Genomic DNA, 22,986 nt, shown 5'->3' with positions numbered 1-22,986 from the left:
ATTTGTCCCAAAAAATCAAATTGCACTTTAATTTGAGAAATACGTTCGTCTTTGTTTAAAAAAAACGTAGGGGAGAATGGAATCTTTTTGGAATAATTTTGCAGATCGTCGTCTTTTGCGTTTTCTAACAGCGTGTGATTTCAAGTTGTGTATGCTGCAAAGGTTGAATCGATACATGAACACGTGAATGAACTAGAAGCGTTTTCGTGGGCTAAAAAATGATGATATTTTAAAAGTTAAAGGAGATTTGATCCTTTTTTAAAGTAAACATGATCCTTTAATCAGGGTGCCCTAAGCTTTGGCAAAAATTATGCAAAATCATAAGATAAAAGTTTTATTGACTTTTTTGACCATATGCGATTTCATTTCACAGTCCTATAAATAAGTGTCCTACAAAAAGAAATTCTAAAAGTTTGTCTACTACCCAATATGCATTGTATACTTAAAGGCGCAATTTTCAAATTTTCAAACAAAAGCACTTTATTGAGTCCTTTTGTCAGAAAATGATTGGGTGGATTTAGGTTATTGTATAAGTGCTTAGTGTAGATCATATCCATTCAGAAGAAAAATATATCTCAAGGGACCAAGTGAACCCATCATAACATACATTTTGAAAAACTTTTTCTTTGAAAGTTGAAAGCTTACTATTGCTTTGAAAATATGCCATTATACTCTAACGATAGGCATATTGGAAAAAATCTTTTTTTAATTATTTTTTTTTTGTGGTAAAAAAAATTTTAAGGTCTTATTTTGTTAGATTTTTCAAACAAAGTGCATTTTTTTTAAATTTTCTGAGATAAAAAGTTTGTTGTTTTGTTCTATTTGGTAAATTTTTCTAGAACATTTAATCTATGTAAGACATTCCTGTTTCGAGATACATATAGCTAAGGAATCAAGTATCTCCAGGGATCAAGTAACCTCATTCTCCCCTATATTCGAGTATCGAACTTGTAAGTAGTCGTGAAAATGTCACTAAGTAAATCACTCAAGGCTTCTCGCCCCTCCCCCACAATCTATTTTAGTATTTTTTTTTTCGATGAATAACATTATATTCAACAGTTTAAACACATCTTAAGAGAACTTTTTAATAAAATTTGCATTTTTCATAGAACTTTCTCTATTGTGACATTCTTGCGTAGAAAGATAAACATAGAGACAACCACTTTGATGAAAGTTTGTGTATTTTTAAATAATAACATAAAATTAATCCATGAAAGTTATATTTAGCCGACTGGTTGCTTTTTACTAAAATATCCAAATAACAATGTTTTTATAAAATGGCCGATAAAAATGGACATTTCATACAAAAGAACTCTTCAAACGCACCATGAGTGGTCAATGTAAACTGAATACAAAGTAGACATCTTCTATATTTGATGTGGAGTAACTCTATCCTTCACCAGTTTTTTTGAGTTTTTTGATAAAATTCAGTGGGAAGTAACTATTTTTGAAAATTTCTTCAGATTTCAATTTCGCCGAACCACGAAGACTGGAATGTAGTTATAAACAAAAAAAATGTTTTTAAACCCAGCTTATTATAATCAAGTTATTTCGAAAACTCTTGGTTGTTTTTGTTTTTGAAAACCGCTGGTTTTTTGCGACAGATTTAAAGATGAAAATTTTTAATTACTAATTTGTCAAATTTAACATTAAAAAGTGTTAATTGTGCTATCAGTGTAGTGTTTACGGTAACATGAAAAAGAAGAGTCCAAGTAAGCATTTGATTTAGTCTTTATAATTTAAATTTGATTTTTATGAAGCTCATATTTTAATTTCAGAATCTAAATTAAGAGTTCAAATCCACTAAACTCGACTCTTGTTTTCAACCTTCAGAAGAAAATTTACAAAACATGATTTTTTCCTGTGAATTTACCACTAAACCTGAAAGTCCTCACTGGAATTCGAATCATTTCTGTTTTCAAAAAGGATTAGCCAACTAGTAGCATTGTTGGCTTTGAAGTCATCGAAAGGTGTCAAAACAAACCTTGAGAAGGGGAGAGTTCCTTCAAGGCCAGCTTGGATTGAATCATTCATGGCACTGACTGGTAAGTAACTAGCATCACAGGAATGCTATCGCATTCGCACTTTTAGACCAAACAAACATTCGTTATTTTTGGAAAGTTCAATTAAGCTGCTTCCTGGGGTGTTGTTGTCGGTATCCCACCCGGCGGAAGCTCATCCAATATGCATGCGTAGGCAAAAGAAACATGTGGTGTAGGAACCAAAACTGTATTGTGAGTGAGCAAAAATAAAAAGAAAGAACTACTTACGCTGCATGAAAACCAAGGTATTATATAAACAGCTCGGGAAACTTCGTTCGGCACACATAATTCCACATACTATTGTGCGCCTGGATAGCTGCTACCTGCTACACTACACACTTTTCGGTCGGTCGACGAGGACGTTTTGGGCCTTCTTCCGTTTTGGGCCTACCGGATTTGGCAACAAATGTGCTCCGTCTGTTTTCGTCGTACCACACCACACCACACTTCTTGCACCGTCGGAACTCTATCGGCCCCCGAATGGCGGCAATATGCCGAACAAATTTTGCACCGCCACAAAACCAAACTACACCTTCACGAATCCAGCCACTACGAGCTGACTACGGCAGCTCATTTCCATATTTTCGAGTAAATTTTCTCTATTTGATTACACGAGTTGAGTGGAAAATTCTAGCGCCGGATATCTATCATAAAGAGAAAAATTTCAATGCAAAAATTTTCATCAAAAACCTTCCTTCCGAATGCTACGGAATGATTATACAATCAGCACACGGGCCAGCAAGCCAGCACTTTGTTTTACTTCTTCTGAACCTTCCACCAGGCGAGTGACGCAAGGATATTCCTCCACTAGCAAAAAAAAATACAGACAACGTACACCGAAGAAAAAGCTCCTCCGAAAGCCAAAATTTGACTTGCTCACTATAGGCGAATCTGTTTTCACAGTGCACTTTTTCCGAATGATTCCTTTCTCCCGCCGATTTTCCACTTTCCGAAAAGCTCCCTGCGAAATACTTGCTCCTCTATAACTCGACTAGCACCAACCGAAGCAAACACACGTCACTTCCCGAGGAAGGACGAACATTCACTGAACTGCCTGATATTCAGACTGCTGGTACTGGAAATCATCCCTCCAAGTTTTGTTTTGAATTTTCCCGATTTTCCTCCAGCCAACGGGCGCCGGAATCACAAATACCGATGCAGATTTGGCTCCGTGTGGGTGCGCGTCAAAATAAACGCAACCCAGCAACCACACTTCACTTCACCCACTTGCACCGGAAGTCAACAAACACAGTCAGTCAGTAGGCGCCACCGAATAGTAGCAATCCCCACGCTGCCACCTGATCCAAGCAACCCGTAAAAGTAGGGTAGTTTTATTGTTGACGCGACCGTTGCCGTTATTGTTGGCTGCTTAGCTTTAGAGAGAAATTTCGCGTCCATTCGCCATGGCACACTGAGACGGACTAATGTTTGTGCCCATTCCGTTCGGGGTTGGAGCTTGGGCTTGGGTCGGAGCCGTTGGCCACTTGCGTTTTAAACCTCGACACGTAAACACTGATATGTATATCGAGGAGTTTCCCGGAGAATGGAGCGAGCTTATGATGTGGGGACGTTTTAGTGTGGCTGTATTGGATTTCGTTGGAGCTGATAGAGAGAATCATTTTTGGAGTTGGAAGTTTTCAAACTTTCTTAGATTTTTTAAAATTCTATTCTAAACCTTTAAAATTATATATACACAGTACAGATTATTGCGAAGATGATCAACTAGCAGAAGTCTAAATCGACTGAAATTATTTTCACAAACAGAAGTTACATTTACATTATCTTCAACTAGTGGAAGACTCAATCGACTGAAAAGTATTTTTAAACAGAAGTCTAAATCTGCTTTCATTACCTTCAATAGGCGATGGAAGCGCTGCCGAATTTGGGTGATGGTTTTGCATTAGTGCAAGCGGGATGCAGCTAAAATTTCACCCAACTTTTGACAGATCTAACGGGTTTTTCTTAAGGAGAGAAAAAATAACTTTTCGATTCCATCGCCCATAAGAAAGGTCTCAATCGACAGAATAGTTTTTCACAAACAGAAGTCTCAACCGACTTACATTATTTTCAACTAGCAGAAGTCTCAATCCGTTTCCATCTGAAATCTGAATCTGAAATCTGAATCTGAAATCTGAATCTGAAATCTGAACCTGAAATCTGAATCTGAAATCTGAATCTGAAATCTGAATCTGAAATCTGAATCTGAAATCTGAATCTGAAATCTGAAATCTGAATCTGAATCTGAAATCTGAATCTGAAATCTGAATCTGAATCTGAAATCTGAATCTGAAATCTGAATCTGAATTCTGAATCTGAAATCTGAATCTGAAATCTGAAATCTGAATCTGAAATCTGAATCTGAAATCTGAATCTGAAATCTGAATCTGAAATCTGAATCTGAAATCTGAATCTGAAATCTGAATCTGAAATCTGAATCTGAAATCTGAATCTGAAATCTGAATCTGAAATCTGAATCTGAAATCTGAATCTGAAATCTGAATCTGAAATCTGAATCTGAAATCTGAATCTGAAATCTGAATCTGAAATCTGAATCTGAAATCTGAATCTGAAATCTGAATCTGAAATCTGAATCTGAAATCTGAATCTTAAATCTGAATCTGAAATCTGAATCTGAATCTGAAATCTGAAATCTGAATCTGAAATCTGAATCTAAAATCTGAATCAGAAATCTGTATCTGAAATCTGAATCTGAAATCTGAATCTGAAATCTGGATCTGAAATCTGAATCTAAACTCTGAATCTGAAATCTGAATCTGAAATCTGAAGCGGAAATTCTGAAATCTGAAAAAAGTCTTGTAAATTTCTAATGTTGGTAAATATTGGATAGGCCTAAACAAGCTGATGAAGCGTTCATCCCCCCTTACTTGTGACTCACAAATGTTTGTCTGCTCTCCGAAATATCGAGAGAAAATTCTCACGCACACAGTTTTATTTTGTTGGCAAAAAACAACCGTGTTTTCTTTGCGGCTTTTATTATCCCAATGAACACAGAATGATGATGAAAACAAAGAAAGTTGCCACCCACAAATGGGAAGCGCCTGCAATAACTGTCGCACGGATCGTGAAACGGGAAGAACAAATTTACGATAGAAAAACCCCTGGATGTATGCAACGATTCCTCCCCCATCCAAAGTTGAATGGGGAGAAAAACTCATCCACTCTCTTTGAATCCAATCCAATCAAACTCTGCCAAAAACAACCGAAAAACAACATCAGCAGCAGGTGGGGGTTTGAAATGGAATATCACTCCAATCGCAAAAAGCACCACACAATAGACTCACTAGACACTTTTATGAACAGCTATAGCTATATGCAGAGCCATCGAGAAGTGAAATATTCAGCACTTACTTTCGACACTTTTCGAACGGATTGATTCCCGACAAAAACAATGACATTAATTGTGATGTAAGTAGTATAAGCACAGGAGCAAAAGAGCAGATAGTTTTGTGGAAATTACACTTGATTTCGGGATAGGTTATATGGGAGGAATGAAAACTTTAGAGAATCAGTGAAAGCGCCCGAAACTCTGCAACCGTTTGCAAGGAATACTCCACCTAGACTGAAGGTTAGAAAAGCGAAACTAGAACGGAGAGACTGGGGTAGAATAAAGTTCCTTACAAAGAAATTAAAAAAATCCTTCAAACAAAAATGTCAAAAATTACCAACATTTATGAAAATGACAAAAATTATAGGAAAGCCAATAATTATAAAAATGACAAACAAACCAAAAAATAAGAAAACTTTAAGCATGAAAGAAAATGCTAGATTACTCTCAACTTTTGAAAATTTATAAAAGTTGTTAAATTATTTAAAAAAATCGTATATTAAAGCTTGTTGGTTTGTGCAAATTGAAAAAATTGACAAAATTACAAACTGGTCTAAATTATCAAAATTGTCAAAATAATAAAAATTATCAAAATTTTCAAAATTGACAAAATTCTCAAAATTCTCAAAATGCTCAAAATGGTCGAAATTGTCGAAATTGTCAAAATTGTAAAAATTGTCAAAATTGTCAAAATTGCCAAATTGTCAAATATGTCAAAATTGTCGAAATTGACAAAGTTCTCAAAGTTGTCAAAATTGTGAAACTTGTCAAAATTGTCAAAATTGTCAAAATTGTCAAAATTGTCAAAATTGTCAAAATTGTCAAAATTGTCAAAATTGTCAAAGTTGTCAAAATTGTCAAAATTATGAAAATTGCCATAATTTTATAATTGTTGAAATTGTAAAAATTGTGATAATAGTCAAAATTTTCAAAATTGTCAAAATTGTCAAAATTGACAAATTGTCAAAATTGACAAAATTGTCAAAATTGTTAAAATTGTCAAAATTGTCAAAATTGTCAATGTTGTCAAAATTCTCAAAATTTTGAAAATTGTCAAAATTTTCATAATTGCCGAAATTGTAAAAATTGTCAAAATTGTCAAAATTGTAAAAATTGACAAATTGTCAAAATTGTCAAAATTGTCAAAATTGTCAAAATTGTCAAAATTGACAAAATTGTCAAAATTGTCAAAATTGTCAAAATTGTCAAAATTGTCAAAATTGTCAAAATTGTCAAAATTGTCAAAATTGTCAAAATTGTCAAAATTGTCAAAATTGTCAAAATTGTCAAAATTGTCAAAATTGTCAAAATTGTCAAAATTGTCAAAATTGTCAAAATTGTCAAAATTGTCAAAATTGTCAAAATTGTCAAAATTGTCAAAATTGTCAAAATTGTAAAAATTGTCAAAATTGTCAAAATTGTCAAAATTGTCAAAATTGCAAAATTGCAAAATTGCAAAATTGTCAAAATTGTCAAAATTGTCAAAATTGTCAAAACTGTCAAAATTGTAAAAATTGTCAAAATTGTCAAAATTGTCAAAATTGTCAAAATTGCAAAATTGCCAAATTGCAAAATTGTCAAAATTGTCAAAATTGTCAAAATTTTCATAATAGTCGAAATTGTAAAAATTGTGAAAATTGTCAAAATTGTCAAAATTGTCAAAATTGTCAAACTTGTCAAAATTGTCAAAATTGTCAAAATTGTCAAAATTGTCAAAATTGTCAAAATTGTCAAAATTGTCAAAATTGTCGAAATTGTCAAAATTGTCAAAATTGTCAAAATTGTCAAAATTGTCAAAATTGTCAAAATCGTCAAAATTGTCAAAATTGTCAAAATTGTCTAAATTGTCAAATTTGTCAAAATTGTCGAAATTGTCAAAATTGACACACTGAACCCGAATGATAAAAAAGGTCCCTAATAAAAAAAAAAATTGTCACAGTTGTCAAAATTGTCGAAATTGTCAAAATTGTGAAAATTGTCAAAATTTTCAAAATTGCTAAAATTATCAAAATTGCCAAATTGTCAAAATTGAAAGTTGTCAAAATTGTCAAAATTGTCAAAACTGTCAAAATTGTCAAAATTGTCAAAATTTTGAAAATTGTCAAAATTGTCAAAATTGTCAAAATTGTCAAAATTGTCAAAATTGTCAAAATTGTCAAAATTGTCAAAATTGTCGAAATTGTCAAAATTGTCAAAATTGTCAAGATTATCAAAATTGTCAAAATTGTCGAAATTGTCAAAATTGTCAAAATTGTCAAAATTCTCAAAATTGTCAAAATTGTCAAAATTGTCAAAATTGTCAAAATTGTCAAAATTGTCAAAATTGTCAAAATTGTCAAAATTGTCAAAATTGTCAAAATTGTCAAAATTGTCAAAATTGTCAAAATTGTCAAAATTGTCAAAATTGTCAAAATTATCAAAATTGTCAAAATTGTCAAAATTGGCAAAATTGTCAAAATTGTCAAAATTGTCAAAATTGTCAAAATTGTCAAAATTGTCAAAATTGTCAAAATTGTCAAAATTGTCAAAATTGTCAAAATTGTCAAAATTGTCAAAATTGTCAAAATTGTCAAAATTGTCAAAATTGTCAAAATTGTCAAAATTGTCAAAATTGTCAAAATTGTCAAAATTGTCAAAATTGTCAAAATTGTCAAAATTCTTAAAATTGTCAAAATTGTCAAAATTGTCAAAATTGTCAAAATTGTCAAAATTGTCAAAATTGTCAAAATTGTCAAAATTTTCAAAATTGTCAAAATTGTCAAAATTGTGAAAATTGTCAAAATTGTCAAAATTGTCAAAATTGTCAAAATTGTCAAAATTGTCAAAATTGTCAAAATTGTCAAAATTGTCAAAATTGTCAAAATTGTCAAATTGTCAAAATTGTCAAAATTGTCAAAATTGTCAAAATTGTCAAAATTGTCAAAATTGTCAAAATTGTCAAAATTGTCAAAATTGTCTAAATTGCCAAAATTGTCAAAATTGTCAAAATTGACAAAATTGTCAAAATTGTCAAAGTTGTCAAAATTGTCAAATTTGTCAAAATTGTCAAGATTTTTCAAATTTTTGGGAAAGGCGATGACGAGTAAAAAATTTTATGTTTCTTCTTTTCTAATTATTTATAATGTTTTCATTTTTATGTACATTTTGAAGTTGAGCTCTGTTAACGTTTCTTAGCCATTTTAGCGCTTTTCACTGATTTATATCTGATAATATCTCCGATTGTTGCCGCACCTTTTTGATGGAAAATATATTTTTCCGATTATTTCTTTCAGTGTCCAAAAATATCGATGAAAAATTCGCATGGGCATACATCGATATAAACTGTCAGTCAAAAAAATCAGTCGCAAAACACCTCCAAACGGCCACAACAAATAAAACGTGCTCGGCGTTCGGAATCGATTTGAAAATTTTGTAGTTTTTCGTAAATTTTGGTCACATCCGGCGGTGAAAACATCTCGAAAATGGAGAAATACGCCGTCCCGAACAAGCTCCCGTCGGAGGAGATCAGCATCATGGCACAGAGGAAGGCGCGCATCAAGCGGGACTCAAACAAGATCGTCAGGAAGCCGCTGCCCGAGAATCGGAAAACGAAGTTCTGCAAACCAGAATTCTTCATTGCCGATTACCGGAAAGCCGAGCGGGACCAGATGCGCATCAAGCGGAACTTCATGAAAACGGGCGTGTCGCTGAAGGATAAGAAAGTGGAACATGGTCGGCTGATTCTGGTGTTCCGGCACCGCGGCAAGTATATCGCCAATAAGGAGGTGATGCACATGTTGGCCAAGCTAGGACTGCCCTATAAGCGTAGAGCGGTTTTGCTAGAGTTGACTGAGGGTGTGGACGCGATGCTTAAAATGGTGGAACCGTGGATCATCTGGGGCTACCCGAACATTGCCACGGTCCGGGAGCTGATCTACAAGTACGGTCTGTTCAAGTCGGAAGATGGGGCCAAGGGACCGAAAAAGATTCCGATTACTTCCAACAAACAGGTAGGTAGACCTACTTTAAATAAATCTTGTTCCAGTTTATTGAATTTTCTGTTCTCTGGTTTTCCTAGGTTGAGGATAAATTCGGTCATCTGGGAATCATTTGCGTAGAGGATCTTCTTCACGAGCTGCTGACAGTGGGCCCGAACTTCAAAAAAGTTACCGCTATCCTACATACGTTCGAGCTACGTTCTCCGGCCGATGGTTGGAAGACGGCCCGAAAGGGCAAGCTACGATCCCTAGGAGGAGAGGCCGGATTCCGGGGCGAGGAAATCAACGAGTTCTTCAGACGGCTCATGTAAAGGGTCGCCCTCAGGTTCTTGACGAGCGTGCGTGAGTGCGGATGTGTGGAATAGATGGTTGGCCGAGCGATTTAGATCTGTAAGTTTTTCTTTTTTTTCCGATTTATATTCAAATGAATATTTCATTAAGCAAATATTGATTTTATTGATCCTTACAATACAAGACATTTCTTAAGCTTTCTGTGTAGATCTAAAAAGAAACGTCCATATATTTGGTTTTAGGTTTCGAAATTCAAATAATTCTAAATTTGAAATAAGCATTTCAGTTTATTACATTTCAAGAAATCAAGAAATTAATGGATTTCAGATAAAAATTTCTAGAAAACTAGTTTTAATGAGGATTTTATTCCTAATTCTTACAGTTTAACAGCTAGATATACTTTTATTGCGATCAATTTAAGTTTTCGTTGATCCATCTCGAAAAGCTAGCGCAGTGATGGCCTTCAAATGTCCGTGGTACTCGCGTTCGATTGATTTCGTTTCAATCTTCCACAACCGTGCGTGGCCATCCGAAGACGCTAGAAAAAAAAGTTCAAGTTTTATTACATTTTGTATTCGAACAAAATAAGTTTTTTACCTGTAAAAAGATACTTCGAATCGTTACTGAAAACTGCGTCCCACATCCAATACTTTTCGATCTTCAGCTCCGCATGTAGCTGAAACGTATCCGTCCGATAGATCTTGGCCGTGCCATCTCCGGCACAGGTTACCAGCAAACTAGAATCCGGACTAAACTTGCACCGCAGCGCGTACTTCTTGTGAGCCTCAATCTTCAGCTTCGGATCGGTTTGCGTCAACTGTGTCTCACTATTCGCAGCATTCCGCAAACTCCAAATGTAACAGTTACCCTTATTATTTACCGAAGCCATGAACGCTCCGTTCGGGCTGATGGCAATGTCCTGAATCGACGCTTCCACCTCCGGAATCAACTGTTCGTGAATGTCCGACTTGACGTCCCACAGATAAACACTTCCCCCCTGACTTCCAATTGCGAGCTCCACCTGGTTCGGGTGCAGACAAACGGCATTCACTGGAGTCAAACAGTCGAACATTCGCTTGCAAGCCGGGTCCTGCGAGCTCATGTCCCAAATGCGCACCCGACAATCCTCTCCTCCGGTGTACATCCACTTGCCGTCCTCCTGGAAACCTACCCGCGTAACGTTCTTGGTGACTGATTCAAAGTTAACCACCGGATAGCTGAAGTTCATGTCGTACAGTCGGATGTGTTGGTAACCCCCGGCCGCCAGAATCGTCCCATTTGGAATTATATCCAAGGCATTGACTTGCTAAAATGTTCCCAAAAAATCAATTTTAAACGAGTCTTGAAAAAGAGATCAATTCTTACCGAATCGGTATGCTGCAGGGTCCGGTAGCACAGGCCCGAGTATGGTTGCCATAATTTGATGGTGTGATCGTAACCGCCGGTGGCCAGCAGCGGTTCGTTGAACGGATCGAACGGGATGTTGTTATTGTTATTCGCGTTGTTTGCTGGTTGCTGCACCTGGGCTTTGGTTTGCTGAAAAGTAGAATTCTGTACCATTGCCATTTATATTTATTCAAACATTATCTTACTAGCGTCATAGTTAGGTTAAATTCTTCTGAAAAGTGTTGATTTATACAACAAAAAACCCGAAACAAATATCCGCACCGGAGTACTGAAAGAAATTTAATAAATTTTTTTTTTTTTTTTTTTAATTTGCTTGTCCCGCTAGGGGACGGCTGAGACCATTATGGTCCATCTTGCCTAATAAATTTTCGCTTCAACACTGATTTGTTTACAAACATTTCTAAAATGTCAAAAATATCGATTCCAATTCCTACACGCTTACGTTTGTTTACTGCATTTTCAATTAAAAGATAACCCAACGATTCAAGGCAGTTTAAATTCTTTTGAACACAAAACTGAACAAGGTTAAAATGCAAAATTTTATCAACAAGGAGGTAGATTTCCTTTTTATTCAACCAATATGACAATTAGCAGGATTCTGTACTGCTAGTGTTCGTCGAAAAAAAACTTTCGACCGTCTGGCCGAGGCTGAACTTTATACGAAGAGAAGTCCCTGGCAGTTTACGATGTTTTCTCATAGTAATGCATGCAAAATGCGATTAAATCGAACTGTAGACCATACCGAGGATTGCCGTTGAGCCCTTACGGTTGAGCAACGATCTTGACTTAGCTGAAGCTTGAAGAAAACCGGCAATGTAGAGCCAACTTGGTGACCTCACCAAGTGATCCACGGTGCTGCCAAGGTCTCGAACGTCAATGTCGAAATGAACAGATAAAGCCAATTTCACGCTGAACTACATCGCCGGTTAAAAAAAAAACAAATCGCTACGAAACACTCAGTTCTTATATCTCTGAACTATGCTCGATTATCAGAAAGCAGACTTGGCAAATCTCGATGTTGTGAAATACCTTTAATTTTTTGTTGAATTTGTCTTGGGAATAATGACAGTTTGCTTTAAAAAAAAAAGGAATGAATTTCTATTATAAATTTAAATATATATTGATATTGCTATAATAGCAAGCAGACGATTGCAACTAGAAATTTACGACTTCTTAGGAAACGCGCGGATAAATAATGTGACATTGGCAGATAAAACGCTTCTAAGTTGCTGAACTATTTGTACAAAATTATTTACTTAACTACTTTCGTAAACACCTTACTCAGCCTGTTGAATTCAAACGAGGCTTTTGGTAAGCGTGAAAATATATGCGAAATGGTTTCCAGTTGAATTTAAAGCTAATTTAGTGCTTGTTAACTGCTCATAGATAGCCAGTTATAATTTATGATATGATATTTCAATAATTCTTGGTTCCGAAACGTATTATTTTTATTAGTTACGAAAAGAGTTTTTAAATCCGATTTGTCGAAACGATTGACCGTGCATGGATAAGGGGTCCCTTCAAAGGAATTCCATCCATCCACACACCAGACGTGAGAATTGTTTTGGGGAGCATCAAATTTCGTCATCCGTCCCCCTTTCAATGCAACTATACTTGGGACTAAGTAGTAAGTAAGAACATCAGCAATCCCAAAGCAGAGAGGAATAGTTATCAGTATCGTATAGTCCCTATACGTATGTTTGTAAAGCTCGTTACAAGCTAGCCTAGCCATTCTAACGACAGGCAATACGGCAACCGGTTAATCCCCGAAGCCGTACAAGAATCTATAGTTAGCTCGTAGACACAGCTGAGCGCAACGAGTTCTTTCTCTCGTTCGCTCTTCAATGAGGTTGTTCTACACACCACACACAATACAGATTGTACAGAGCGCGATGACGACGAGTGTTTTATTATCATCATTACAGTAGAAGAAAGATTCTCAGCTCAGTAGCGGTTTACGGAAACGAAACCTGCTAGGTAATAAAGTGAAAAACACAGCGAGAAAGAAAGTTCATATTTGGTTCCTTCTATAGCCTTAACCCGTACAAGATTTGTGAGGATAGGTTTTGATTAGAACGATTTCCAGGTTCGTTTAGCAACGATGGACGTCCAGAATGGGATCAACACACCACATGTTCGAGTTAAGGTGATTTTCGATTGGTGTTACGGTCTCTTGTAGCTTTCGATTCTAATCATACGCTTCTTTTTTTGCAGCTGGTGACATTCGTGCACTTTGTGCTGATAGTGTTTGCCCTTCTGGGTAACTGGCTTCCGTCGGCCTATCTGTTCTATAACATTATCTACATGGCCGCCCTGTTCTGGTCGATTCACTGTCGCGAGTCCATAGATGCAGTCCACATAGTAAGCATTGATTTTTTTACACTTGTCTGTTGACTCAAGTCTACCATCATCATCGACGTCCATCAACCCACCATAGAGAGATGCCCACACAAAAAAGTTTGCAAACCTCAAGGCCTGCTAGTTACCTTCTTCCAGCGTCTACAACGACACAACAACAACGACAACATTTGTGATTTATGTTTATTTGATTTGTTTTGCTTTTTTCATTTTTAGGCCGCCTTGGTGAACGCCACAAGCTTTATGTTCGATCTGCTGTCGATCATCAGCTGGTTCCCGGATCGGCACATCTTGTCGGCAGTGATGGCCATCTTCAATATGGCGCTACGTCCGTTCACCCTGCTGGTGCTCTACCGGGAGCTGATGGACCGGGGAGGTTCGTTTGCATTCGGGATCGCCGTTGGTCAAACGGAACGGCGGCCCACCAGCTACGAGGACATCGATCGCCCTGTGCAGCATCAGAGCTTTTCGCCCGGGGTCTAGAGCCGATCGACGAAATTGTTGTTGTTAACGACATAAAGTTAAAATGTTGCAGCCGCTCGAATTATGATCTGAAAGTGACTAATATCTCGAGACTAATCTGTTCATGGTTGTACCCATAACCATGGCGGAGTAACGATTACCACTGATATTTTGTATCGAGAAAAATAATTTGTAATTTATTTGTTGAAATGAAGTCGCTTTTCATTGTGGAAAGAAATGAGAATAGTTTTTGTATGTTTTACTGAAGACCTGCAGTTCTGTCGTTGGGAACCTACCTTCGATTGAAAGTGTACTAAGTGACCAAAAGTCATCAAGCAATTTCAACAGAAGAATTCGAAGTTATCTGTTGGTTGAGAAAACGCACGGTTCTCCATGGAATGTTGACTGTGTAAAAGTGTATCAAGCACCTCTGTCACATTAATAGTCGACGTGCTTTTCATCAACTTTCATTCTTATAAGCAGCATAATATGAAAGCTGTGAGCCCTAAACATTGTCTACAGATAACCAAAAAGACAAAATATTTACAAAAAGATTGAACAGGTTAAAAAAAAACTTAAAAAAGGTAAACATGACAATAAATAAAAGACCAAAAAAGACTAAAAAACAAAAAAGATTAGACAGAGAAGTGAAATAACCAAATACCCAAAAAGATAACACAAAAAAGCAAAAAAGGTAAAAAAAAAAAACAAAACAGCCAAAAAGAGACAAAATGATTAATAAGTTACAAAACGAAAAAAGAACTTTAAAGGACAAAAAAAAATACTAATACAAAAAAAACTAAATAGACTTAAAAAGACTGTCAAAAAACGATACAAAGGATAAAAAGCGAGGAAGGTTGACCTTAATGGGTTAAATTCCTATAAAAAAATGAAAAAATAAAAATTATTAAAAAAAACAAACACGACTAAAATGGAAAAAATAATTTTGAAAGATGTGGAAAAGAGAGGAAAATAAATTTTTATGAGTCAAAAAAACCAAAAAAGAAAAGAATTTAAAAAATGGAAAACTGGACTGAAAACAATTAACAAAAAGATCAAACAGACAAAAAAGGCGAAAATGAAAAAAAAAACCCAAAAACAAAAAAACAACATCGAGAAGACTCTTGCTATACAAAAAAAAATTAAATAGCTAAAACAAGACAAACTTATAATAAAAAAAAGCAAAAATTAAAGAAAAAACGAGAACGCATAACATCAAAAGATAATGCAAAAGACTACATAAACCAAAAATGACAGGAATGAAAAAGAGTGAACTTAACAGACAAAAAAAACACGTCAAATAGGGCACAAAACGATAAATAAGGCAAAAAGGCAAAGGATAATAAGACCAAAGTGACAAAAAATGCGAAAAAGACAAATAACACAAGAAAAAACAGATATTACGATAAAGAACAACAAACGAGAAAAGCTACAAAAAAAATTAAAAAAAAACAATGAAAATGCTTAAAACCAAAAATGACAAATTAGACTAAAAAAGATAAAGGATAAAAAAACAAATAAGTTAAACACTTTAAAAAAATAGTAAACTAAAAAAGACAAAAGATAAAAAGACAAAAATTCAAAAATCGAAAAAGGTAAGTAAGGATTAAAAATACCAAAAAAACGAAATGACTCAAAATAGCGATAAAGAAAAAAATAAAAAAGGAGGCAAAAAGACTACATAGACCAAAAGAGACAAAATTGTCAAGTTACGTTTAAAAAGGACAGAAAAATGAAAAAGACAAAAAACACAAAAGTCATGAAGGAAAATACGAAAATAAAAATAAATAGAAGAAAATTGTTAAAAAATGATTAAAAACAAAATAAAATACAAGAAGATAGAAAAAAACGGAAAACAGACAAAAAAAGATAAAAATGATATAAAAAAATCAGAAACGAAAACAAAAATATGAATACAAAATGACAACAAATGCATTAAGGACCAAAAAAACGAAAAGGATTAAAATAAACTAGATAAACAGAAAATTCTGAAAAGAAAAAATTAAAAACAAAAAGTTTGAAAGGTTTAAAAAGACTATAGTGAATTAAAAAAAAAAACAAATAATATCGTAGATTGTTTATCTTTTTGTCATTTTTGCTTATTGGTTTCCTTTTGTGTTTTTCTTCTTTTTTCAAAATGTTTCTCGCCTTTTTTAAATTTTATTTTGTTTTTTTTTTAGGTTGTCTTATTAATCTTTTTAACACAAAAACTACAACAAAAATCAGAAAAAACAGCACAAAAGCGGTCCTGAATGTGTTAACAAGCTGAACTAATGTTAACCTTTTGAAGGGATGGATAGCGAGAGATATTTCCCTTTCTTAGTATTCTTGAATGTGCATTCAGACTAGCCTGCAATGTGTAGATTAGATTTATAAGAAAGTTCTTAAAATTGCCCTTATCCTACCGCGCGTGAGGTGACGATAGCCGAGTCACCCGAGTCACTCGATTCCAGGAGTCGCTTTAGGTGAGGAATGTCACTCCGGATAAATTTTGGGATTGACCCTCTGTCACTTACTTATACCGACTACTTATACTAAAGTCCCGTGACTCAATTTTGCCATTGCTGTTTGAACCATTTTCGAATTTCTTCATACGACATTTTACCATCAAAAAACAGACGAGGATCGTTCTTTTTCAGGAACCATTTTTTCCGTTTTATTCAGGAAAACAAGCCGCCTTCAATATTACCATATATTATATTTAAAATAGCATTCCAATAATCAATTAGACATGATATACTAATAATCATGAACGAACGAACGAATCGAAACCTGCTCTCGGAGGGCGGGAAGGGAAGGGTGAAGTACACCCACGTCCCCCTGCCACTCCACAACTGAGCCGTTTCTTTTATTTATGTATATTCTTTTACTAAACATGAGCAAAGCGCTGCCGCTCATAGGCTTATTTTTGGCTTGTCTTCGCCGGCGCCGGCTCACTTCCCGTGATGTGGAGACGAGCCGTTGGCAGCGACGAGCCCGGCAGTTGCAGATGCCACCTGCTTCTTACTGTCCTGGCTCCCACCACCCACACAACCATTGATGCATAGCCTTTTGAAGTTGTTGAGCAGCTGCTGCCGCAGCGCTTCCCGCTGCTGCTTGATTGCACCGCTGCGTGATTTAAACTCCAGGATGCACTCCCGCGGGATCAAGTCCACCTCACCGTCGTCATCCTCGGTCGAAGATTTTTCCTGTTAATGTGGGCAAGATTTGTTAGATATGCTTTTTGATGGAAACTTTTAAATAAACTTACTAGCATTTCCTGCAGCGTCATCGTCATTCCGCCTCCACCGGTCGTCGTCATCAGCGTAGGCCTAAAGCTATAGGAGGACGGCAGTTTGCTACAGGACGTGGTGTCACCGTCACCGCTACCTGCCAAAGCTACCGGGGATGAAGTCATCTTTTCCGTCGCGGGATGGTCGTGATTGCAGAACCCATCGGAGCAGGCCACTTCCGAACCCTCCGGGGTGCTGACCAAACTTGACGACGGCGAATCGATATTGGACGACGACAGATGAGACGATTCCGTATTTTGCGGTTCCGATGAGTAGCCTCCGTCGATGGAAGTGTGAATGCACGTACTGTTTCTGGGCGAGTGTTTCGGGTTGGATGCTTCCTCGCAGGAGTTACACGACGACGACGAGACATCCGTCGTGACGACCTTGACGGGCGATGGCAATGTAACTGTTGACGTTGATCGCGTTGATACCGTTTCCTTGGCCTTCCGGAGCATCATCAGGGAGCGTGGTGGCGCATCTATGATGGTTCCGTCGCACAGCACGATATGATCGTCCGGGTCGTCTTCTTCGTCCTCGTCCTCGTTGTGATCGTGATCTTCCGCTGAACAGAGACACTTGTCCGGCATCGGTTCCGGTTCGCAGCTGCTCGGTGCTCGTTCGGAGTGTTTCTTTTCGTTACGCTTCTTTCGTTTCTTGAGCTTCTTCTGTTCCTTCTTCTGCTCCTTGGAGCGTTCCTCGCGGCTGATCTCTTCGTACAACAATTCCAGATTGCTGATACCCTGTTTATTTTCGACCGCCATATCGAAACTGCGGCGAAGAGTATGCACAGCCACGGCCGCAAGCACCTGGCAGGCGTTCTCCTCCTCGCGCAGACACACGTTGATACGCCGCAGCCGCTCGTACAGACACATGCCGATACAGGTGAGCACCTCTTCCTGGGCGATCTCGAGGGTTTTGGCGTGCCGCTCCCGGTGCCGTGAGTTTCTGCAAATCAAAAAAAACGTGATAAGTTATTACTTTCTTAATTTAAGTTTCGTTGTTCCGATCGTGACATATTACTATAATTTTATTTAGTTGAATCTACCAAAAAAATCAACATTGTGTTGTGTGAGTTGTGGAATGGGCCAATTCGCCAAATGTTAACAAATCGGCTGCGTAAAAAAGTAAGTTTGAAAACCTACATTTTCATTAGTCATTACACGTAAAACATTTAAAATTGTTCTTCGGAAGGTTTCCCGCGAAACGTCGTACTCGAAGTGCTTGGAGTAGCAGAAAAAGTATATTTTTTGTATCGATGTTGACTTTGACGTTAGTCCTTCTGAAGAGCCCATTTGTAAACTCGATTTTGATTTCATAAACTGTAATTTCGAGCTTGTTACAGCTGGTCTCGACTAAACCTTGACTCTCGACTCAATTGGGAATGTCTTGATGTAGGAAAAAAAGAAAACGTTAAGTGTCGATATCTTTCTTGGTATCACCATAAGGCTTCATCAGACAGTTCTCAGGCTACCAAGGTACTGGAAGTACTGTACTTTTCCAACTGGTTACCCAGCTACCATAAAGCTAGAATCGTTTTCGGTGTTGATTTCCATCGACTTGATCTTTCCGACATTGACTTTGAGACTTGCTGCCTCGAAGTTTTCGGTGAGGTCATCGCTCTATATATCCTGTTGTATCCGGCGAGCACAACAATATCATCAATCAGTAGATTTTTAGTTGTTTAGTTGCTCCATTGTCGAAGGATTTCACGGCGATCCTCTGATTGGATTGATTCAGTCAATATCACATCCATTACGATCACATAAAGTAGCGGAAATTAAATACATCCTTGTGTCACTTCAACAGTTACCGGGATTGGATCGGACAAGTTACCATCATACAGAACCTAGCACCTGAGAAGAATAAATTTCTTTGAAACTGCTCGTCGTCAAGATTTAGCTGAGATGCTTTCTCTGTTGAGACAGTCGAATGCTTTTTTGAAATCAACGAATACCACCAGGAGAACGTCCTCTGGATGGTTCGTTGGTGTATCATTTGGAACGGTATGATTCACTCATGATCGCTCGCCACGGGATCCAGCTTATTGCCTTCAGAGAGGTGCATCACTTTTCTCTTAGGTGTTGTTTGGGATCACTTAAAAAGGTACTTTAAGCGTGGTGCATATCAATTTTATGCCATGCCAACCACCCTACATCCAGTTTGCGGAGAATGTCGCAGTATCATAGATTTCATTCGAAAGACCTAAAAAGTTGGCCTATTGCTGTTCGTGACTCGGGAAAGTTGTTCGAAATAAATAAGTTTGAACTGATATAGCCGAGCTGCTCGGCCTTTCAACGGCAATCTCGCATTCGTCTTGTATCTCAAAGGTTTCGAGGAATGCCAAAGAGTAATTGGATATCTTCATAGGCTCTTTCTTCTTGATCAGCTAGACTGTACTTTTCTTTAATCGACAGGCTCTGCCGTTTCCAATTCCGCATATCGTAATTAACTGACCAGATACGTGCCTTCTCAATTTAGACTTCCGTTTTTCTGGTCATTCACTTTCCTCCAGGTTTCGTCCGGCAAACCTCATCTTCTACACATTTTACCGATAGTCTGACCACTGTTCCGGGGTTCGAGTTTAAATCTGTTCAACGTATGCCCTTTTCACCTCTGGATTTTCCACTAGCGAACGTCTCTTACCGAAATCTAAATTTCTCGTCATAACTTTGGACACGTGCTCAGCTTTAGGAATCGATCAGACACAAGCTTTTCCAGTGAAGATTCGTATAGATAAGTCGATTAAATGCTTTCCCGTGTAAAGCTTACATAAGACATCAAACCAGTGACCTGTGACAACAATTCGAGTCTTGTAGATAAGATCAACTTCTCAGAGCTTTCCAGCATTTTAGGGTCATCATACGAAACAACTGGGTCACTGGAAGGAAGAGAAAGCAAAACAAAACAATCGTCAGTCAGGATGTTTCAATATTTTTCTGACGAATAAAGATTTTTGAAAAATTAAAACTTTTAGAAAAAAAAGTTTAAAGCAACAGTTCTACAGTCTACTATTGTTGCAAGACTGCCAATTTCCAAAACATGTTTTTACATACGAGAAAGCATTTAACCGACTTAAACTGCACGGACCTGAAAGATAAGATTTTTAAATCTACGGGACTTCAGCAAGTGACTAATTCTGCAACGCAGTTTTCAGCAGTTTATCAAGTTCATCCTATTTCAAAACTGATTTTCATAAATTGTTCTCCACCAATGTGCTACAACGTTACTTTTCCAGGTCAATAAACGATCTATGTCGACTCCCTCAAACCATTAGCTAAGTTTTCTTATGAAAAAACAATGCGGAGAAAGGGGCTCTGTAGCTTTTTATAGTTATCTGCAAGGTGGGTGTATTTCTTTGACTTTGGTGACCCTTGATTGAAAAATCAGATATTGTAAAACCATTCTATTGAAAAAAAAAAATTCATGGAATCTTATGAACTACTTAAGGCACTACTGAAATATCGCATCGAGAAGTTACTTTTCGAATCATATAGATCCTAACTCAAAAAGGAAGGTTAAAATTTTGTTGTTTCATTCGAAATAAGATCGTTATTCTTACGCCTTTTTTTTACAATTGAATCAGTTTGACTTCGTTTGAAATCTGGGTTTCCGAAACTTTCGTTTGAAAATCGGTCTATGTTTTTCCTAATAACAACAAATATCAATGCTCCGATCATCATGATCCAGACCAATAAAGTTAAATAAAACCACCAAAGTCATACAAAACTAATTTGATTCCATACCTTCCGCTGAGTTCCGGTTCCGCCCGAGTGATCAGCTCGTCGATGTACTCCAGCTTCGTCTGCAGATGGATATGTTTGTCCGTGAGACATCGCTTGATGCCCGAGTACAGATGCGCCACGTAGCCCTTCTCCTTGGCCGGGTTGCTCTCGTCCACCAACAGCGAGTACGCCTTCTCGACCTTCGTTCGGCACTCCTGACAGAACTTGTGCTTCTTCAGGTACTCGTCCAGGGTGGCGTGCAGTTCCGAGGCCTCGATGACGGCCAGTTCGTCCTTGCACTGTTGCCTCATGCAGTTCCAGACGTCCCGCCAGGTCTCGGAGAAGGGCCGCGAGCGAAACGAATCCAGCGAGTGTAGATTGCAGCGGCTGCTCTTCCTGCTTCGGACCTGATTGTCCAGCAATCCGTCCAGCAGGGCCTTATGTTTGTGAAGCAGCGTACAAACCGCCTGTGGCGATCGCATTTTGTCATCGCTTATGGTGAGAACGCCTTTACTCGTGATCAGGATCGGATCCAGGGTCGGGTGACCGGACAGCATCAGCTGGTAGAAGAGCCGTTCTACGCTCCGCCTACAGCCGACGCAAGGCACATTTTGGCTCAACACCGAAGTAAAATCCGTCGTCGGGACGTACAGCGATAGGCGTAGTTCCTCCATCGATAGTAGCTGATATTTTCTGGTAAATTCCTCTAGCTCTACGCCCTTGACGGGTGGATGATCGAACACGAGACCTTTCGAGTTCAGATCCATCAACATCTGCGAAAATAAAGGAAACAGAACGAATAAGCCACTGGGTTATCTTCCGGACTTTGCCCATGCAATTTGGAAAACGCATTTTACCATTAAATTATCGCCCCCAATCAGGGGTAGCTGTCGTTTCGATACTTTGACACAATTCATCTCGTCCGAGCGATACACATACGTAAGTTTAGCCATTTTTGTTTAGCAGAGCGCTGGATGCCTTTCTCCTCTCTGGCAACTCCGATATTTTCCAGCCCTTTTCCGTGCGATTTTCGGTCCCGTTCGCGTCCCCAACACGGTACAGTCGATGCGGGAACCAAAGAAATGCTTGCCAAAAGTGGATTGATCCCGCTTCAAAACCGTTTCCGACGATTCCGAGCAGGTAAAAGAATGGTTTTTTTGCTGCGGGGATATTTTTCCTACATAAAAACACACACGTCGCTCCTACTGCTGCTGCTTTTACTAGTACTGTTGCTGCTGCTGCTGCTAATATGATTGGCTCGCTCGCAGACAGACGGGCCTGAACGAATTTGACGGCTGCAGCTGTCAGAAGCGAAAGTGAGGGTGCTGCCATCTGACAACAAACGTGAGGAAGCTCGATTGCTGCATCGAGCTGAGCTGCCAGATGGCAAGATCTTTCTGATTGTGAACAATTTCTACTCGTATTTCAAATATTTAAAGGGCGCTGCAGCCACTCTGAAAGTCACAGATTCAATAAAGATTAATCGCTGAATAACTTATTTAGGTCCAAAAGGTTTTTAACTCGTTTGTGAACAGATATACGAAGATTTTTTTTTCAGCCAAGTTAAGATTTCTAATTTTCATTATCTGGCATCCTTGGAACTCGTTCGTGTATAGTCGATTTCACAACTACACGCAATTAGGGCGTAGAGTGGCCCTATTGTTTTTAGAAATTTCAATTTTGCATACATACGATCGTATACGTAATTTCAGGTTAGCCTTTTAGGGATGAATGACAGCATGCTGTTAAATTCCCGGAAAAAAAGTAATTTCAGTTTCAATATTGGCTGAACGAAGGGTTTTAATTATGTCGAAATATTTTTAAAACACTCCATTCGATTCTGAAATTGAAAGGTATCGAAGAGAACTTAAATTTTTACTTGAATAGAATGGAATTTTGTTCTTTGAATTATACAAATTTTCAAAAATCTCAAAATTATCCAAATGGTCCAAAATATCAACTTGTTTAGATTATCAAAATGTTCAGAGGTCAAAATTGACAAGTCGCTATGTTTTTCAACACCTTTAACAAAATTTTCTAAATTGTCCAAACCTTCAAATAATGAAATAATATTTAAAAAATCATGTTGTTAAAACTGTCATTTTT

General features: G+C 37.4%; 5 protein-coding genes across 10 annotated transcripts in view; 2 read left to right on the top strand and 3 right to left on the bottom strand.

Annotated features, from left to right (window-relative positions):
* Positions 1 to 5,608, bottom strand: part of LOC129741389 (uncharacterized) — a 76,094-nt gene extending 70,486 nt beyond the window's left edge. The window contains exons 1-2 of one of the 5 annotated variants that reach the window (XM_055733269.1): positions 5,412 to 5,608; positions 2,271 to 2,686 (exon numbers count right to left, since the gene is read on the bottom strand). In XM_055733269.1, the coding sequence (XP_055589244.1) occupies positions 2,271 to 2,328 (58 nt within the window). In that variant the 5' untranslated portion in view covers positions 2,329 to 2,686; positions 5,412 to 5,608. Of the gene's footprint in view, positions 1 to 2,270; positions 3,554 to 5,411 lie in introns of those variants that run through there. The other 4 variants (XM_055733205.1, XM_055733325.1, XM_055733388.1 and 1 more) reach the window with 4 other exon arrangements.
* Positions 5,609 to 8,724: 3,116 nt separating this feature from the next.
* Positions 8,725 to 9,839, top strand: LOC129738741 (uncharacterized). Its single transcript, XM_055730001.1, has 2 exons — positions 8,725 to 9,377; positions 9,446 to 9,839. The coding sequence occupies exons 1-2, from the start codon at positions 8,850 to 8,852 to the stop codon at positions 9,674 to 9,676; spliced, it is 759 nt and encodes a 252-aa protein (XP_055585976.1). The 5' UTR covers positions 8,725 to 8,849; the 3' UTR covers positions 9,677 to 9,839.
* A 163-nt stretch (positions 9,840 to 10,002) lies between these two features.
* LOC129738739 (protein LST8 homolog) lies at positions 10,003 to 11,417 on the bottom strand. The gene is made up of 4 exons (XM_055729998.1): positions 11,249 to 11,417; positions 11,022 to 11,192; positions 10,254 to 10,962; positions 10,003 to 10,194 (listed from the first exon to the last, which is right to left on the bottom strand). The coding sequence occupies exons 1-4, from the start codon at positions 11,255 to 11,257 to the stop codon at positions 10,073 to 10,075; spliced, it is 1,011 nt and encodes a 336-aa protein (XP_055585973.1). The 5' UTR covers positions 11,258 to 11,417; the 3' UTR covers positions 10,003 to 10,072.
* A 1,301-nt stretch (positions 11,418 to 12,718) lies between these two features.
* On the top strand, positions 12,719 to 14,093 carry LOC129738742 (type-1 angiotensin II receptor-associated protein-like). 2 transcript variants are annotated; one of them, XM_055730003.1, is made up of 4 exons: positions 12,719 to 13,040; positions 13,150 to 13,209; positions 13,278 to 13,424; positions 13,638 to 14,093. In XM_055730003.1, the coding sequence occupies exons 2-4, from the start codon at positions 13,165 to 13,167 to the stop codon at positions 13,902 to 13,904; spliced, it is 459 nt and encodes a 152-aa protein (XP_055585978.1). In that variant the 5' UTR covers positions 12,719 to 13,040; positions 13,150 to 13,164; the 3' UTR covers positions 13,905 to 14,093. The 2 variants fall into 2 exon arrangements, with proteins under 2 accessions (XP_055585978.1, XP_055585977.1); XM_055730002.1 differs by having other exon boundaries at positions 12,720 to 13,040; positions 13,097 to 13,209.
* A 2,468-nt stretch (positions 14,094 to 16,561) lies between these two features.
* Positions 16,562 to 22,137, bottom strand: LOC129738733 (gametogenetin-binding protein 2-like). Its single transcript, XM_055729979.1, has 4 exons — positions 21,738 to 22,137; positions 20,902 to 21,653; positions 17,134 to 18,103; positions 16,562 to 17,071 (listed from the first exon to the last, which is right to left on the bottom strand). Exons 1-4 carry the CDS (start codon positions 21,831 to 21,833, stop codon positions 16,817 to 16,819), a joined length of 2,073 nt encoding a protein of 690 aa, XP_055585954.1. The 5' UTR covers positions 21,834 to 22,137; the 3' UTR covers positions 16,562 to 16,816.
* Between the last annotated feature and the right edge of the window lie 849 nt (positions 22,138 to 22,986).

This window comes from Uranotaenia lowii, chromosome 1, assembly GCF_029784155.1.
Source record: "Uranotaenia lowii strain MFRU-FL chromosome 1, ASM2978415v1, whole genome shotgun sequence".
In the NCBI taxonomy this organism is placed as follows: Eukaryota; Metazoa; Arthropoda; class Insecta; order Diptera; family Culicidae; genus Uranotaenia; species Uranotaenia lowii.
The sequence above is the reverse complement of the archived record's forward strand: the minus strand, read 5'-3'. Positions and strand labels throughout refer to the sequence as shown.

Excerpts from the sequence above, each read along its gene's own strand:
- LOC129738733 (XM_055729979.1), bottom strand. The coding sequence starts at position 21,833 with ATGGCTAAACTTACGTATGTGTATCGCTCGGACGAGATGAATTGTGTC. Across the intron at positions 18,104-20,901 it reads GAACCGGAACTCAGCGGAAG|AAACTCACGGCACCGGGAGC; the intron begins GTATGGAATCAA and ends TTTGATTTGCAG. Across the intron at positions 17,072-17,133 it reads TGACGCTGCAGGAAATGCTA|GAAAAATCTTCGACCGAGGA; the intron begins GTAAGTTTATTT and ends CCACATTAACAG.
- LOC129738739 (XM_055729998.1), bottom strand. Across the intron at positions 10,963-11,021 it reads CCCTGCAGCATACCGATTCG|CAAGTCAATGCCTTGGATAT; the intron begins GTAAGAATTGAT and ends GGAACATTTTAG. Across the intron at positions 10,195-10,253 it reads TTCGAAGTATCTTTTTACAG|CGTCTTCGGATGGCCACGCA; the intron begins GTAAAAAACTTA and ends TTTTTTTTCTAG.
- LOC129738741 (XM_055730001.1), top strand. The coding sequence starts at position 8,850 with ATGGAGAAATACGCCGTCCCGAACAAGCTCCCGTCGGAGGAGATCAGC. Across the intron at positions 9,378-9,445 it reads CGATTACTTCCAACAAACAG|GTTGAGGATAAATTCGGTCA; the intron begins GTAGGTAGACCT and ends TGGTTTTCCTAG.
- LOC129738742 (XM_055730003.1), top strand. The coding sequence starts at position 13,165 with ATGGACGTCCAGAATGGGATCAACACACCACATGTTCGAGTTAAG. Across the intron at positions 13,210-13,277 it reads CACCACATGTTCGAGTTAAG|CTGGTGACATTCGTGCACTT; the intron begins GTGATTTTCGAT and ends CTTTTTTTGCAG. Across the intron at positions 13,425-13,637 it reads CCATAGATGCAGTCCACATA|GCCGCCTTGGTGAACGCCAC; the intron begins GTAAGCATTGAT and ends TTTCATTTTTAG.